The sequence below is a fragment of the Ursus americanus genome, chromosome 2, assembly GCF_024610735.1.
Source record: "Ursus americanus isolate L20-20 chromosome 2, mUrsAme1.1.p, whole genome shotgun sequence".
NCBI classification, from domain to species: Eukaryota; Metazoa; Chordata; class Mammalia; order Carnivora; family Ursidae; genus Ursus; species Ursus americanus.
In genome coordinates, this window is record NC_142128.1 from 100,189,425 (window position 1) to 100,204,364 (window position 14,940).

The following is a 14,940-nucleotide window of genomic DNA, read 5'->3' on the forward strand; positions in this document are numbered from 1 at the left end:
CAGCAGCTCAGTGAGCTAAGCTGCTTGTCCCCTCCAGGGCTCAGCATCTTCAATCAAGTGAGGGAAAAAGTAATTCCTCCCTCAGACGGCAGTCTGTCGGATCCAAAGCCTGTCAGGTGCATGGCCAACTACAAAGCAGGCGGCTTCCTCCTTTGGTCTGCACTGCTGCCCTCCCCCCGCTCAGGCCACTTGGCTCTTCTCGGCCGTGCTGGCCCATCCTAGAACAATCTCCTGACCCTGACCTGGGGGCCAGGCTGGAGCAGAACATCTTTACAGCTCTGAGGGCCTAGCCTATAATTTCTTGTCATCCCTACTTCTTGCCTTCAGACAGCGCTCCTCACAGAAGCAGGAATGCCTGGGCAGGTCCTCAAGTTCCCTAGAATGAACATTAAAAAGCAGAATAATAGGGGCGCCTGGCTGGCTCAGTCAGTAGAGCATATGACTCTTGATCTCAGGGTTGTGAGTTTAAGCCCCACACTGGGCACAGAGCTTATTTAAAAAAAAAAAAAAAAAAAAAAAAGGCAGGATAATAAAAAATAAAACTTTATTGAAGCAGCTAAACTTAACCGCGCTAACACTTTTCCAACGGGACACCTACAAAGCAAGAGTTAAATAGAAGAATGGTCTAACTTCGTGCTTTTCTGATTAACTGTAACAATTCTAAGTTGCTCGCTTCTTTTCCATTTATAATTCAGAGAGAAAAGCCCTTGTCACGTTTTGTACCTCTCTCCGCCTTGACTTGGCATCAAGCAGACCCTGCCTCGGGCTCCCCATGGAGGATCCCAGCTGAAGGTCTCCAGACCTTGTACAAATCGTGGCCTCTCTCTCCCCAAACAGGTACACAGGCCTGCCTCTGGCCGCCACCATCAAACCCCCTGGAGCATCTTCCAACGTGGACAAGACAGGAAACTAGTGTGGCCGGGACTGAACAGATTTAAGGTTTTATCACAAGGACCTGAAAACTGCCGGACCTGCCCTCGCCCTGCACGGTCCTCCTCAGGGCTCTGGTTCTAGAAAGGAGAGCAGAGCCGCCTTAGTCCTTCTTGCCCCCAGGGGCCGGGCTTCTTGTGAGCAGCTTCCCTGGGCTGGAATGGGTCAATGTGGACACCGTGGGGGATTCCAGCTTCACTCGGTCCAGGAGGGTCTTCTTGAGGGCAGCGGGAGAGACCTTCTCTTGGTCAGCCATGGACTGCAGCTCTCTGCAGACAAAGCCCCAGAGGGTTGAAGGAGATGCCAGACCTCCAGACAGCTTTCCCGTGCACGGAACCCCCAAGCCCCGAGGACTGGACACCACCCAAAATTAGAACCCCAAATCAAATGCGTCCCCATCAGAAGTGCTACTGAACTACGTGCAGGTGACCACACATGTGTGTAGCTCCATGCGCCATCTGCGATCACAAGGAGAGAGCACGCATGGAACAGTCAGCCGGTCTGAAGTCACACACTTGTCCCCACTATGTACCAGCTGCCAGAGCTCGGGAAAATCGCCTCTGGGCCTCAAACTCCTCGTCTATAAATCCAAGCTCCCTGCCCCGTCAGAACTGGGGTAGTGTTCGACGCAGAAAGACCTGTAAACCCTCAGTGAAACAGAGTCCAATGAACCATGCTTATGGACAGAGCACTGCTGAGGGACCAGAGACGGCAGGTTCTGCGGGATGGGACCCAGCCCGGGGACGCTGGGAGCACAAGGCCTGGGCACAGAGGGGGAGCGACCCACCGTGTGCGGATGCAGGAGGCCTCCACGGCGTTGATGAGCAGGGAGCGGAAGCCGCCGCTCTCTAGGAAGTGCAGGGCATGGATGGTGGCCCCCCCGGGGGAGCAGACATTGTCCTTGAGCTGGCCTGGGTGCTGCTCTGAGTCCAGCAGCATCTTGGCAGCCCCCTGCGGGAGACAGGAAGGATGAGAGGAGAAAACTGCTCCTGTACCGTAGGACAGGCTTGTGCACACTGCCCTTCCCCAGTCGCTATCCCAGCTTCCCAACCAAGCGCCACCCCTAGCTCCAGGACCCCGCTCATCCCACAGCCTAGTCCAGAACACGCAGGGCGAGTATACTGACCAGCAAGGCCTGGGCCCCCAGGCGGACCGCCAGGCGCCGAGGCAGGCCCATCTTCACCCCACCATCAGCCAACGCGTCCAGCGCCATGAACGCCTGTGGAGACAGTGCTCACTGAGTCCCGGGGCAGCAGGCACACAGGGCTACTCCCCGTGGTCTGCTGCTCCTGATGACCGGAACTAGCTCCAAATACTGACGTCCTCCAACCGCTAGCTTCGCCCCACATGTGGGCAACACCTACAGCCCAAGTCAGTCTGCCTGCCAGCCCATCCCACAGCCCTGGGGTCCCCAGAGGGTCTCACATAGGCAGGCCCACTGCCACTGAGCCCCGTGACGGCGTCAATCAGGTCCTCTTCCACCTCCGTGCAGAAGCCCACGCTGCTCATGAGCTGCTCCAGGAGCTGCCCATCTTCCACCAGGGCGTGGGTGCCCGTGGCGTACACCGTGGCGCCCTCCCGCACCACCACGGGTGTGTTGGTCATGCAGCGAATCACCTTGGGAGCCGGTTGGAAGGCCATCAGCTTCTGGGACAAGGAAGAGGCCCAAGTGAGTTGCCAGGGCACGCCTTCCACCAGCGCCCCCGCCGCCCCCCCACACACACACAGGTGCCCTCGCAGGGGCACCAGGGCCGAGATGGGCACCTTTTCCACAGAGCTGATGGTGACACCGGCAGCACAGGACACCACGATGTGCCTGGCCTGGACGTCAGCCCCAATCTCGTCCAGGATGAAGGGGATGATGTGCGGTTTCACCGCCAGGAACAGGACGTCACTGTGCCTCACCGTCTCCTTGTTGCTCCGGGTCAGGTTCACGCCCAACTTCTGCAGGAGGAGACTGCCCATTTCACAGTGCCAGGCAGCCTCCCTCCGCCCAGGCCCCCCCAAGCACAGATGAACTCCGCCAGCTGCAGCCTGGAATTCCTTGCCCTGTCCCATCAGGGTCTGCCCCTACCCCGAGACTGTGCGAAGTCTTCCCTTGCCCTTAGCCGCCAAGTGAGCCAGGTGCTAGGAAGGCACAAGCTTCCCCAAGGCAACCGGGGCGTGGCTGTCTCCATCCCCAGCCATCCTCGGGCACCCGAGCACCCCTCTGCCAGGTAAGTTCACCTGGCTGGAAAGTGGCACAGGCAGAGGGGAAGGTGAAATGGGAGCGCCCAGGGGTTGGCTCGGACGGCAGGGACGCTCCTGGGAGGAGGTCGGCGCGGGCCGGCGACCAGCACAGCTCCGCTCACCTCCGGGTCCCCACCCTGTTCCCCACGCCCCTGCGCCCCCCTACCCTGAGCGAGGACACCGTGGGCAGGTCCATTTCCGGGGAGCTGGCTATGATCTTGTGAGCCGACAGGATGCCTGCGGAAGACGGGGCTCTTCAGCCGGGCACCGCGGCCCCGCCCCCGGCTCCCGCGCTCTCCCCGGGAGGGCAGGTCCGACCCACAACAAGGCCCCGCGGGGGCTCGCAGCCCTCGCTGCTCCACGAGCCTCGTCCCGCCCGCCAGACGCTCAGCCGTTCGGGCTCGCGGGGCGGAGGGCGTCCCCGGACCAGGCTGCGGCCCGCCCGCCCGCGCGCGCCCACCTGCGGCTGTGAAACCCCGCGCCAGGGCACAAGCCAGCTGGCCGGCGCCGATGAAGCCCACGCTCATGGCGGCGGGAATGCGCCCGACACCGCCAGGGAACCGCCGCAGGAGACACGAGGCCGGGCGGAGAGACCTCCAAGCGCGCCGCACGCCCCGGAAGCCGGACCCAGGCAGCTGCCGGGAGCTTCCGGGCCAGCTCCCGGGACCCCTCCCCACTGCCTGCCTGGCAGGTCGTGCCGCGGGGCCTCACGGGGCCCCGCCCCGCCCCTCCAGTACGACCAATCCGCGGCCGGAAGCTCGAGCGGACCAATCCATGGTCGAGAGCTCGGCAGCGGGGCACCAATCCTCGGGCGGACCCAGCCTCCGCCGGGAGCTCAGGCGGACCAATCCGCGACAGAGAGCTCGAGCGAACCAATCCTCGGCCGGGAGCTCAGGCCGTGTGCCCGCCCCCGCGCGCGGGATTGGCGGTGGGACCAGGGTTGGCCCCCGACGCCGGTGGGTCCCGAGGCTGGGGTCCCCGCCGAAGTCGACTACTGTAGCGTCTGGAGCGGACTGTCAGCCGCCTTCGTGGGCGGTAGGCCTCCCCGGCTTGCGGACTGCGGGGATGAATGAGGGCGGGGGCTCGGGTAGGCCGAGGGCTGCTGGAAGCCCCTACTACTCTCTCCCTCCCGGCTTGCGGGGTGGTGGGCGCGGCAGCAGCTGGAGTTGTCCACCCGAAGCTGCACGGTTCCCAAGAATTGGTCCGAACTAGATTGAGGATAGGCTTCTTCCCTGCGTTTAGGAGGATCCACTCGTTAAGTGTGAGAGTGGTCTGCCACCTCCATTCTAACCTGTCTGGCCAGCTTATCTCTTAACTCAGGCCAACACCCTGGGGCAAAGTACCCGGTGATGAGAACTGACATGGCCCTCTCAAGCAATAGGGACGGCTCTGAGCTTGCCCCGGCAAGACCACCCATGACTGACCCCAAGACCGATGGACGTGCCCTTTGCTGCCCACCTGCACTCCCACTGGCTTTTGTCCTTTGCATTTTCCTTATGCAAACCTGGAGGTATTTTCAGCACTTCGGAGACCGTCTTAGACGCTAGTCGGCTGTCTTCCCAGTGTTGACCTCGCTGAAATAAACTCCTTTCCTCTTTCCCCTCCCACTCCTTTCTCTGCCTTTGATTTAGTGAGTGGTGAGTGGCTGAACCTGGTGTGTCTGGGACCCCCGGAGCCAGGTGCTCTTGGCCCGCTGCGCCCCAGGTGCAGGTAGGGCCCAGCCAAGACACCTGGAAGTCTATGACTTCACCCCCAACCCCACCCCCCATTTGCTGTAAACGCTCCGCGGAAGGTAGGTTTGCGTTTCCATCAGCAGTAAAAGTAAGGAAGGGGCCTCCGGAGCGGGTGTCACGAAATTACGGAGGTAGCAGGGGGCATCCGTGGAGGACTCACAGGGCGGGAGAGACTGTGGGCTCCCCACGGCCTGTCTGCGGGTGGTTCTGCACCCCTGCCCCGCCCCCTCCCTGCAGCACCCCCCTCCCCCTCCCCCCCCTCCCCTGCCTGCTCACATCCCTGATCAAGCCCCCACCTCTTTGGTTCCTGCACCCTTAAAGGTGCAGACCAAATGTTCACTATGAAGCAAAATAATATTTCAATAACTTCTTCTGATTAGAAAAGAACACATCCATATTGAGGAAAATATGGGAAATCCAAAAAAAAGTAAAGGTCAAAATAGTCTCATAATCAGACTTCCTAGGGATAATTTCTTGGAAACATTTTCGGTGGCTTTCCTTACATTATTATTGTCTATGCATATATACTTTTCCATCCTTGGAAATAAATGATATAGTTTTGAAACTTCTACATGAGATCTATAATAAGCACTTCCCAATGTCACTGAAAAGTTGTTTAAAACAAGATTTGTGTGACTACTAATGTTCCATCTACAGCGGCACCACACTAACCATTCTCCCAAAGATCAAAATTAGGTTTATTAATTCATTCCACAGATGCTTCCTGAGCCAGATTCTGGGGGTACAGCCATGAACAAAGCAAAGGTCCCTGTCCTCACAAACATATCAGTTTTTGAAATTATTCAGGGGCATCTGGGGGGCTCAGTCAGTTAAGCGTCTACCGTTGGCTCAGGTTATGATCTCAGGGTCCTGGGATGAGCCCCACATCAGGCTGCCTGCTCAGTGGGGAGTCTGCTTCTCCCTCTCCCTCTGCCCCTCCCCCTAGCTCGTGCTCTCTCTCCTTCTCTCTCAAATAAATAAAAAAAAATTTTTTTTAATTACTCAGGGCGCCTGGGTGGCTCAGTCGGTTAAGTGTCTGCCTTTGGCTCAGGTCGTGATCCCGTGGTCCTGGGATCCAGTCCCACATTGGGCCCTCTGCTCAGCAGGGAGCCTGCTTCTCCCTCTGCCTCTGCCTATCTCTCTCTGTCTCTCATGAATAAATAAATAAAATCTTTTAAAAAATAAAATAATTTTAAAAAACTAAAAAATTATTCATACTACTGTGAGAAAATCTTTGTCTAACTCTCTGATTATGTTCTTAGTTCCATGGGTAGTGGCTTTAAAGGCTCCCCATGGTGGCCAAGGGGCACCAGCAACTCGACAGTTCAAACTAGCTGAAGAAAGGGGGACTTTTGATAGAGCCCTTGGGAAGGTACTGGGGAGCATGCCATCTGGGAGGGGCACCTGCCTCTGGAGGAGCTCGGGGACCAGAACTAGGGCCCAACGCTGCCCATATCCTTCCTCTCTTCTCTGGTCTTCAGTTGTTCCCACTTGGCCTTCTTTCTTATGGAAGAATCTTCGTCAGGCAGCGGGGAAGGTGGGAGCTTCTGAGTGCTCTCTGCTCCTCTGAGGGATGCTGGGCTCTCCACAGTCCATTTGGGAGGCTGCGGGCCCCCTTGCTTCCCCTGGTGTCTGGCTCTGGCCTGCAACACAAGATTGGGGCGGGGCGAAGTGTGGTGTCTCACTCCTTCCCACATCGTCCATCCCTGACCTGGTCGCCTTGGTATCTCCTGCTTCGGTGTCTGGGGGTGGAGGTGAGATGTGAGGAGGACCACAGGGCCCAGGTGGTGGCCCCCGTGCCGCCTTGACCACCAGCTGGGCCGGGCCACATGAGAGAGGGCGCAGCCAAGGCACGTGGCCCTCCTGACGGATCTTGGACGGGTGAGTCACCGGCCAGAAACCGGTTCTTTTTTTGTGGTACTTTGAGATCTTTTTTTTTTTCATCTCCAAAGTTTAAAGTGTATATGTACAAAGTTTTATTCTGTTTTAATTATAGGCAATTCCATTTCATTCTCTTGTAATGACCTTGATGACTTTGCCAGGGTTCCCTTGGCGAGACGTGGAAAGGAAAGTCCCCTCCTCCCCCCAGCCACCTAGGACCCACCCCTGTCAGGAGGGCCCCAGCTTGGTGCTGCCATCCTGCCTCGGACACACACTCTCCATGTCCGGCACCTGCGTCCTTGGGCGCCCGCTCCACCCATTTTACTCCATCTGAACAGGCAGAGAGAGAAGCCCCGAAGGAAAATGGGGAAGCTCATCAAGCTTCCAAGACCGCCCACCTTCACCCCTCTCCTCCTCCCTCCTCCCTCCTCCCCGCTCCTCCTCCTCTGGTCAGTTAGATCAGCTGTTACTGCCCTCCCCCCACCACAGTCCTGCTCCTCTCCCTCCTGCCTTCCCAGACAAGATGTATCATTTCTGCCTCCACTCCCCCGGTTCTTCACTCCCCAGGGCCTCTGGGCCTCCTTCCTGGTCTGATTAGCAGGCTCGACTGTTGTCACAATGCACATGACCCGGGGAATGAGGGAGGGTCCTGACCTGCTTCCAGCTAATCCTATGGCAGGTCCCCTTGACCCCAGCCCGTCCTGACTTGGGGACCTCTCCAGGCAGGCACATTTTGCATGCGTTTTTCTTTTTCTTTTTTTTTTTACATTACACCAGTAACCATGTTGATTGTAGAAAAAATTTTAATTTGATCAAATGGGAAAATGAACATTGCTTTTAATCCCACCACCTGAAGGAATCAATGTGACTCTTAGGAACATAACTCTACCCTTCTTTGTCCTCTAAATCAGGCATGTCTTAAACCTGATTTTTTAAAAAGATTTTATTTATTCATTTGAGAGGGAGAGAGAGCACAAGCAGGCAGAGAGGCAGAGGGAGAGGGAGAAGCAGACTCCCCACTGAGCTGGGAGCCTGATGTGGGACTCGATCCCGGGACCCTGGGATCACAACCTGAGCCGAAGACTGACACCCAACCGACTGAGCCCCCCAGGGCCCTTAAACCTGATTTTTTAAAACAAGTACGTGTTCGTGTTGTATGTAAACAGGTCAGGTTGTATGCAGAGGAGACATGCAAAAACCATAGGGATTTGGGGCAGTTTTCAGATCATTCAAAATCACCTTTAATGCTGTTACGTCGTCTTTAGGTGAAAACATTGTAATCACTCCTTGCTTGTAATGCACCTGGCTGACGTCTTCATCTTTGCTGCCCCCCTACAAAGGCCCTGCAGGTTTTGCATCACTGAATAAATGTGTTACCTCACACTTTGCAGCTCAGAGGTCTCCGTAGGTCCTGCTGGTTTCTCTGCTCTGGGTCCCACAGGCCACATCAAGATGCTGCTGATCTGGAACCTGTGGATGCTGTGGGGGAGATCAACACCTAGACTCATTCGGGAGCAGAATTTGCCTCCAGGTGGCTATAGGACTGAGGTCCCCTTTCCTTCCCAGCGGCCAGCCAGAAGTCGTTCTCAGCTTCTGGAAGCCACTCACATTCCCAGGCTCGCAGTCCCCTTCATCTGCAAACCAGCAATGACAAGTCTGGTCCTTTTCATGCTTCAGGTCTTTCTGGCCTTTTTTGCCTCTCTTGGTTCACATCCTCTTGGGGGCTCCCAGGTGTGATCTGAAGTGGGCGCCCAGACACCGTGGGCAGGGAGGGGCGGAGGAAAGAGACAGGCCACTCCAGATGGGTTGAATGAGCACAGGGAACAGACGTACGAGGCCTGTCTTGGGGGCTGCAAGACAGTGGATCCCTGTGTCCGCCCACCACATTGTAACCCTTCATAGGCCTCACTGGGGTTCAGTCACGTACCCCCTCCCTCCTGCTGGTGCCAGCACCACATCACTGTCTCAAGGTCCTCCTGGGGCAGCTTCTGGGCAAGGTGACCAGAACCCACATTCCAAGGACAGGGGAGGGGGTGAAAAGCCTGCAGGAGCTGGGGTCCAGCTGCCAGGTCAGCCAGCAGTCACATCTTCTCATGGACCTTCCCTAAAGCCTCATCTCTGTGCCTCTAGCCAGAGAAAATTCTCTACTTGGAAGGGATCCTGTGATTAGATTAGGTGTACTTGGTTAATCCAAGATCATCTCCTTATTTTGAGGTCTGTAACCTTAATTACATCTGCAAAATCCCTTTGAAATATAAAATAACAGAGTCACAGGCTCCAAGGACTGGGAGGCCTGGATGTACTGGGAGAACATTCTGTCTACCACACCGTCTCCCTATGCTGAGGACCACATCCTTACATTTTGAGATGAGGCCAATCTCCTGGATTTTTTAGCTCACAGGGGATGATGGGAGCAGACCCATCCTTGCCACTGGTTGAATGGACTGGCTGGGAGTCCCCAGATCTTTTAGGGTAGGTCACTGAGTAGCTGGTAGAACTCTTTAGAAGGTATGGATACCCTTCTTGTAAAGAACAATAGTCTATCCTAGTACTCACAGCATCCCGCACGGAAGGACTTCATTCAGACAACTTATGGAGGTGATCTAGGCCTTTCTGTCCAAGCCAAGTCCTCTTCCTTGCCTCCAACCATACGCTTGCCATGTCCTCAGATCCTGGCTGTCCAAGACTGCCTCCATTTTCCCCTCCACTAATCCGTTGTCATTAATTAGCTTTGTGGGTAAAAACAGAGCCCAAGAACTTCAACAGCCAGGTGTAAGGAAACCCAGCTGCCTGGAAAGGTTACATAAGGGCACTGCCAGGTGTGGCCGCTTCCGGATAAGCTGGTCACTAACGCCCGTGTCATCAGCAGAGCACGCTTACGGGAGCGCACGCAGTGGGAAGGAGTGTTACAACCCATGCCTCGGCGTAGAGATTCAACAGATTTCGCCCCTGCCTCGATTTCTTCATCTGGAAAATGGGAATCATGATACCTACCTCGAGGAATTCACTGTAAGAACTAGGTGATGTGAGGTATCAAAATAGCCTGGCACAGCGCCCTGGCTTACCATTTGCTTGCCACACCGTTGTCACCCCGTGTCCTGTCCCCATAACCACAGCTACAGTGAAAGTGCTTTCTGAAAAGGTGACATGGGGGTGCCTGGGTGGCTTAGCCGTTAGGCGTCTGCCTTCGGCTCAGGTCATGATCCCAGGGTCCTGGGATTGAGCCCCACATTGGGTTCCCTGCTTGCTGGGAAGCCTGCTTCTCCCTCTCACACTCTCCTTGCTTGTGTTCCCTCTCTCCCTGTCTCTCTGTCAAATAAATAAATAAAAATCTTAAAAAATAAAATAAAGAGGTGCCATGTGTGAGTGTTCACAATACTGTTTTTGGAGTGACAGTTGGGGAAGGATATAAGCATTATAAATGAAAGCTTAATCTAAACCTAGTTACTGCAGTGTTTGGCACCCCCAAAGATTGGGGGTCTCGGTCGCCCCCTCTCTTCATATCATTACGAGATCTCGTCCCCATCATTGCTGCCTTCTCTCTCGTGTAAAGGGTACCAGGAACTAAATGCAGAGACAGAGTGAAACATCACTTTATTTCAGCAGATTATCTACACTCAACTCTTTTGGCTACGTTTTTTAAAAAAGTAAATACATGTGGGTTCTGGTGGCAAATCTAAAACAGTGGGGAGAATAACCTAACTACGCACAAGAAATGCTGGGTCTGCGGGGGGAGGGGGAGGAGCAGGTGAGGTTAGGGCTCTCTCACCCCCCAGGGTACTGACTCAGAGCTGGAGCCCAACTCCTCCCTTTTAAGAGGAAACGGTGGCCCAAAGTTTTCCCCATTGGCTTGAGGTCACAGTTGTGACCCTGTTCGATCCAGAAACCAGGCGTCCTGACTCCCTGCCCACTGCCCCAGCTGGAAGCCCTTCGTCCTCCCCCCTAGCAACACCGCAGGGGAGTGGGGACCCGAGATGTTCACAAGAGTTCAGAACAGGTCAACGCTTTAGGGAACAGGTGTTTTTTTTAGACCTCCTCCCTACCTAGGGGAAACTGGGGGATATTTTAAAATTTTTGTTTTAATTCTCATCGTGTAATAGAGTAAATCAGTCTGTTTCCCCAGTTCACATCATAGGGCACGTTGTCCCACACTCAGCTGAGAATTTGCCGGAGAAGCTCCCAGCTGTCCCTGCCCAGCTGCATCCTTTAACGAAGATTACCTGGGCTTTCCTTCAAGAGCTCAGCAATCCAAGCAGTATCAGTTACTCGTGTAAGTGCTTCGGGTGGGTGAGGCCCAGAAGGACAAGAAGTGGAAGAACGTGCAGGAAAGGGGAAACGGGGGCGCTGAGTGGGGCCAGGGGTCACTTGCTAAGGAGGAAATTAACACCTACGTCAAGACCTGCTTCTGTGCACCTGTGCTGTCTGAGGCCTCGGAGGCTGCACCCCACACCTAAGGCTCCAGCTTCCTGGGCACGGGTGCCCCGTCCCAGGAGCAGCTGCACTTCTGCACCCTCATGTTGGGCAGGCTGACCACCTGCGGCCTGGGCCTGCCTCCCTCCTTGATGCTGACGATCATGGGCAGCGAGGCCGTCTCCGAGGCGACGCACTGCCGCGGCCCCAGAAACGGCCACTTGAAGGGCAGGGGCTGCGGGGGCTGCTGGCAGGTGCCCACACACTCGTAGGCCAGGAAGCCGGGGGGCTCCAGGACCCAGTTCTCAGCCCACTTCATCCCCCGCAGGTCAATGTACACTTCCTGGCGGCAGCAGCGGGTGGCCTCCGTCACGGGCACCTCGGGGTCACAATCGCCCTGAGCTCTGCAGGGGCAAGGAGAGGCAGAGGTCAGCGGGGAGGGCCCAGGGCAGACGGTGGGGGGGGCATATCCGGGAGGGAGGTTTATCATCCAGCGCTCCTTATGTTCAAAAGCCTGGCTGTTTATGATCAGGACGGGTCACTACCAACAACCAAACATCACAAGTGCCATTAGTCCCGAGACCAAAGAAGAAATCTGCGGGCATTCACTCCCAGGCACCCTGAAAAGACCCACTTGGACTGAGCTGCGTTCCCTCTGTGCCTTGTGAGTGCCCCCCCTCCCCGTGGGGCCCAGGTGCCTACCCATAGGCCCCCAGGTCCAGCGTGTGCAGCTCCAGCTGGGGCTCGCCCTGCCCGGGGCCCGCTGGCCCCTGGGAAGCGAAGCGCACCAGCTTGTGGGCGCCCGAGGCCGGGGGGCCCAGGTGCTCCCTCTGCACCGTCACCTGCAGGATCAGGGGCTCCCGAGGCCGGCTCAGCTGCTGCCAGAAGGTCACGGCCTCGGTCACGTCGAAGGCCTTCCAGCCGCTCTCGTGGAGGGACACCAGCCTGTGACAGGGCAGCACGGAGACAGGGGCCTGAGCTGGGGGCTGGGGGCTGCGGGTTCCCCCACTCCCCTCCCCCGTGCTGGGCCCCCCCTTCCCCCATCACCAATTAATCGAGCTGGGACCCCCGGGCCCCGCTCCTGCTGCTGCCCTCCCGTCTCCTTCCCTTCCAGCCGGGACCCCTGCCCCCTCCCCTCCCACACCCTTCCTCCGCCCCATCCCTGCTCTCAGTCCCCCACCTGGAGTCCACCAGGGAGGTGCGGTTGGAGCTGTCGTCCCGGACGTGCAGCCACTCGATGGTGACGCGGGCACGGGCGCTGTGCGGGGACAGCCGCTCATGCCTGCGGAGTGCGGCCCTGGGCACCGGCTCCTGGAAGAGGCGCAGCACGGCCCGCACCAGCTCGCTGTTGGGGGGCAGCCGCCGCTCCATGCTGAACACCAGCAGGTGCGTGGAGGCCTCGGACGCCAGCCACCTGCCCGCCACCTCTGGGGACAGGAGCAGGGTCAGGAGGCTTCTCTAGCACCAGGGCGGCTGCGAGGGGGGCAGGGCCCCAGCCAGGGAACAGCATTTCCCCAGGAGTCCCCAGGGAGATCGCAGGGAGATGCCCAGGAATCCCTAGGGAGAATGTGCGGGCTGGGGCTTTGCCTCAGTGCACAGACATGCAGCCTTCTTTTCTGTTTGTTTTTTTAAATATTTTATTTTATTTTGAGAGTGAGAGCACACGTGGGTGCCTGAGGTGGGGGTGCGGGAGGAGGGGCAGAGGAAGAGAGAGCATCTCAAGCAGGCTCCCCCCCCAGTGCGGAGCCCAGGCCGCGCTCAATGTCATGACACTGAGATCATGACCCCAGCCAAAATCGAGAGTTCATACTCAACCAACTGAGCCACCTGAGCGCCCCTAAGATTTTACTTTTAAGAAATCTCTATGCCCAATGTGGGGCTCGAACTCACAACCCTGACATCAGGAGTCACGTGCTCCACCGGCTGAGCCAGCAGGTCCCCGGACAGCCTTCTTTGGGCAAAGGGGGCACAGCAGAAATGGGAGCGCAGTCACCTCTGCGGAGTCTCCAGGCCTCCAGGCACCCCACCCGGCCTGGCCCTGGGCTCTGAGGAGGGGAGCCCCAGCCCCACAGAGGTGAGAGGGTGCAGTAGGATTCAGACCTGGCCCATCTCCTACCGCCTGACCTTTAAAATGATGGAATCGGCCCTTCTGTCTCATCTCACAAACCGCCCCCGACTCTGGGAGGGAGTCAGAGCTGGTTCAGCCTCATTTCCAGAGAAGCCAACAGGCTCAGAGATGTTGGGTGACCCGTCCGGGGCTGGACGGCAAACAGCAGAGCTGAGACCCAAGCCCAGAGGTCCTTGCTCTCGTGCTGCGGCCCTGACAGAGGGACAGCTCCTCCTGGCCGAGCGGTGGGGCGCTCGGCGCAGAGATCGGGCCCCCAGACGCAGCCGTCCTCACCCTCCGGGGTCCCCCGGCCCGGCCCCGTGGACCCTGGGCCCCCAGACGGCCCCCCTCAGGCTCATCCCATCTCCGCCCACCCAGCCCCAGCAAGGATGAGGGGCACGGCGGCAGGGAGGCCTCACCTCGGAATTCCTGGCTGAACCTCTTCCCTCGAGAGCGGACACCATGGCTGCGCTGCAGCAGGGCCACGTACTGCGCCATCACGTGGGCAGGGGTGACCAGCTCCCCGACGTCGCCCTCATCCAGGACGGGCACCTCGCTGAGGTGCAGCTGCCGCAGCAGACGGCCCCGGATCTGCTCCCCACTCAGGGTGGCCCCGGGGCCGGGAAGGGGCAGCGCCCAGAGTGCCCAGCACAGCCACAGCGGCCTCATGGTGCCGCGCGTGGGACGGAGGAGGAGGGGCGGAGCAGACAGACGTGTCCCCCTAGGAGGCTCCAGGAGGGTCCCCGCGGGCTGTGCGGAGGGCCAGGCTGGGCCAGCTTTATAGCCAGCCCCGGGACGGGCCTGGGGTGGAGGGAGGGAGGCCACACCCCTCGGACCTCCTGGGAGCTCAGCGGCCAGACGGGTCCAGGAGCCTCGAGGAGGGGGCCGTCTAGAACGGGCACAAAGGCCTGTCTGCATGCCACACCAGCCTGGGGCCTCCAGCCACTGCTGTCTGGGCAGCTCAGTGATCATTTTAGTGCCTGCTGAATTTCCCTGGCCCTGCACCGGTCCTGGTCTATGAAAAGGTGGGCCTATTCTGTAAGAAAGAGAATCCTATTGGGCAACTGTTGAAATCTTCCCTGGAGGCCAGACTGGGTGTCTGTGTGTTCGTCAGGAAGGAAGGAGGGAGAGGACCCTGTATTCCTGCCTGCTCTGGGCCAGGCCCCATTCAGCGAGCTCCCACAGAAGCCCCTGGACCCATCCTTGCCCACTGTCTGTCCCTGAGGGCCCCCTCCTGCTCCCCTCCACAGGCCCTCGGAAGACCGTGTCCTGTCCATGACCGAGGAAGCTGCTGCCGTCAGACCCGGCTCTCTGGCTGTCCCAGGAAGGGCAACTTTGCAAGTGTCTTTGCAGTCACCGACCTCAGAGCAAGAGAACCCCTCAGGCTGCACACATCATTCTGGGAGCGCTCCAGGCCCTGAGTCAGGCCGTGGGCTCTCACCAGAGCTCAGGGGGACCTGGGTCAAGGGGCAGGGACCTGGAAAGTGAGGCCATAGCTGCCCAGACCCATGTCCTGTCCAAAGCCTCGGGTACAGAGCACATGGGCATGGGAGCCTCCCAGGCTGGGTGCAAATATGGGGCCTGCGTGCCTTGCTGGCTGTTTGACCTTCTAGCAAGTTCCTCAATGCCTTAGTGACTCAGTTTCCTCAT

The 14,940-nt window shown here is 58.0% G+C and overlaps 2 protein-coding genes across 4 annotated transcripts; both read right to left on the reverse strand.

Moving 5' to 3' along the window:
• Positions 1–527: 527 nt before the first annotated feature.
• On the reverse strand, positions 528–3,871 carry PYCR2 (pyrroline-5-carboxylate reductase 2). 2 transcript variants are annotated; one of them, XM_045796779.2, is made up of 7 exons: positions 3,620–3,871; positions 3,326–3,396; positions 2,695–2,874; positions 2,356–2,574; positions 2,057–2,149; positions 1,718–1,881; positions 528–1,199 (listed from the first exon to the last, which is right to left on the reverse strand). In XM_045796779.2, the coding sequence occupies exons 1-7, from the start codon at positions 3,684–3,686 to the stop codon at positions 1,034–1,036; spliced, it is 960 nt and encodes a 319-aa protein (XP_045652735.1). In that variant the 5' UTR covers positions 3,687–3,871; the 3' UTR covers positions 528–1,033. The 2 variants fall into 2 exon arrangements, with proteins under 2 accessions (XP_045652735.1, XP_045652730.1); XM_045796774.2 differs by having other exon boundaries at positions 2,356–2,577; positions 3,620–3,869.
• A 7,352-nt stretch (positions 3,872–11,223) lies between these two features.
• Positions 11,224–13,959, reverse strand: LOC123792602 (left-right determination factor 1). Of its 2 annotated transcripts, XM_045797865.1 has the most exons (5): positions 13,710–13,959; positions 12,568–12,610; positions 12,364–12,465; positions 11,886–12,128; positions 11,224–11,587 (listed from the first exon to the last, which is right to left on the reverse strand). In XM_045797865.1, the coding sequence occupies exons 1-5, from the start codon at positions 13,957–13,959 to the stop codon at positions 11,224–11,226; spliced, it is 1,002 nt and encodes a 333-aa protein (XP_045653821.1). The 2 variants fall into 2 exon arrangements, with proteins under 2 accessions (XP_045653821.1, XP_045653811.1); XM_045797855.1 differs by having other exon boundaries at positions 12,364–12,610.
• Positions 13,960–14,940: the final 981 nt, after the last annotated feature.

Coding starts and splice junctions, on each gene's coding strand:
- LOC123792602 (XM_045797855.1), bottom strand. CDS start 13,959: ATGAGGCCGCTGTGGCTGTGCTGGGCACTCTGGGCGCTGCCCCTTCCC. Junction 12,611..13,709: donor GTTCAGCCAGGAATTCCGAG/GTGAGGCCTCCC, acceptor TCCTGTCCCCAG/AGGTGGCGGGCAGGTGGCTG. Junction 12,129..12,363: donor ACCTCCCTGGTGGACTCCAG/GTGGGGGACTGA, acceptor GCCCTGTCACAG/GCTGGTGTCCCTCCACGAGA.
- PYCR2 (XM_045796774.2), bottom strand. CDS start 3,686: ATGAGCGTGGGCTTCATCGGCGCCGGCCAGCTGGCTTGTGCCCTGGCG. Junction 2,875..3,325: donor CCACGGTGTCCTCGCTCAGG/GTAGGGGGGCGC, acceptor CTCCTCCTGCAG/AAGTTGGGCGTGAACCTGAC. Junction 2,578..2,694: donor CCATCAGCTCTGTGGAAAAG/GTGCCCATCTCG, acceptor TCCTTGTCCCAG/AAGCTGATGGCCTTCCAACC.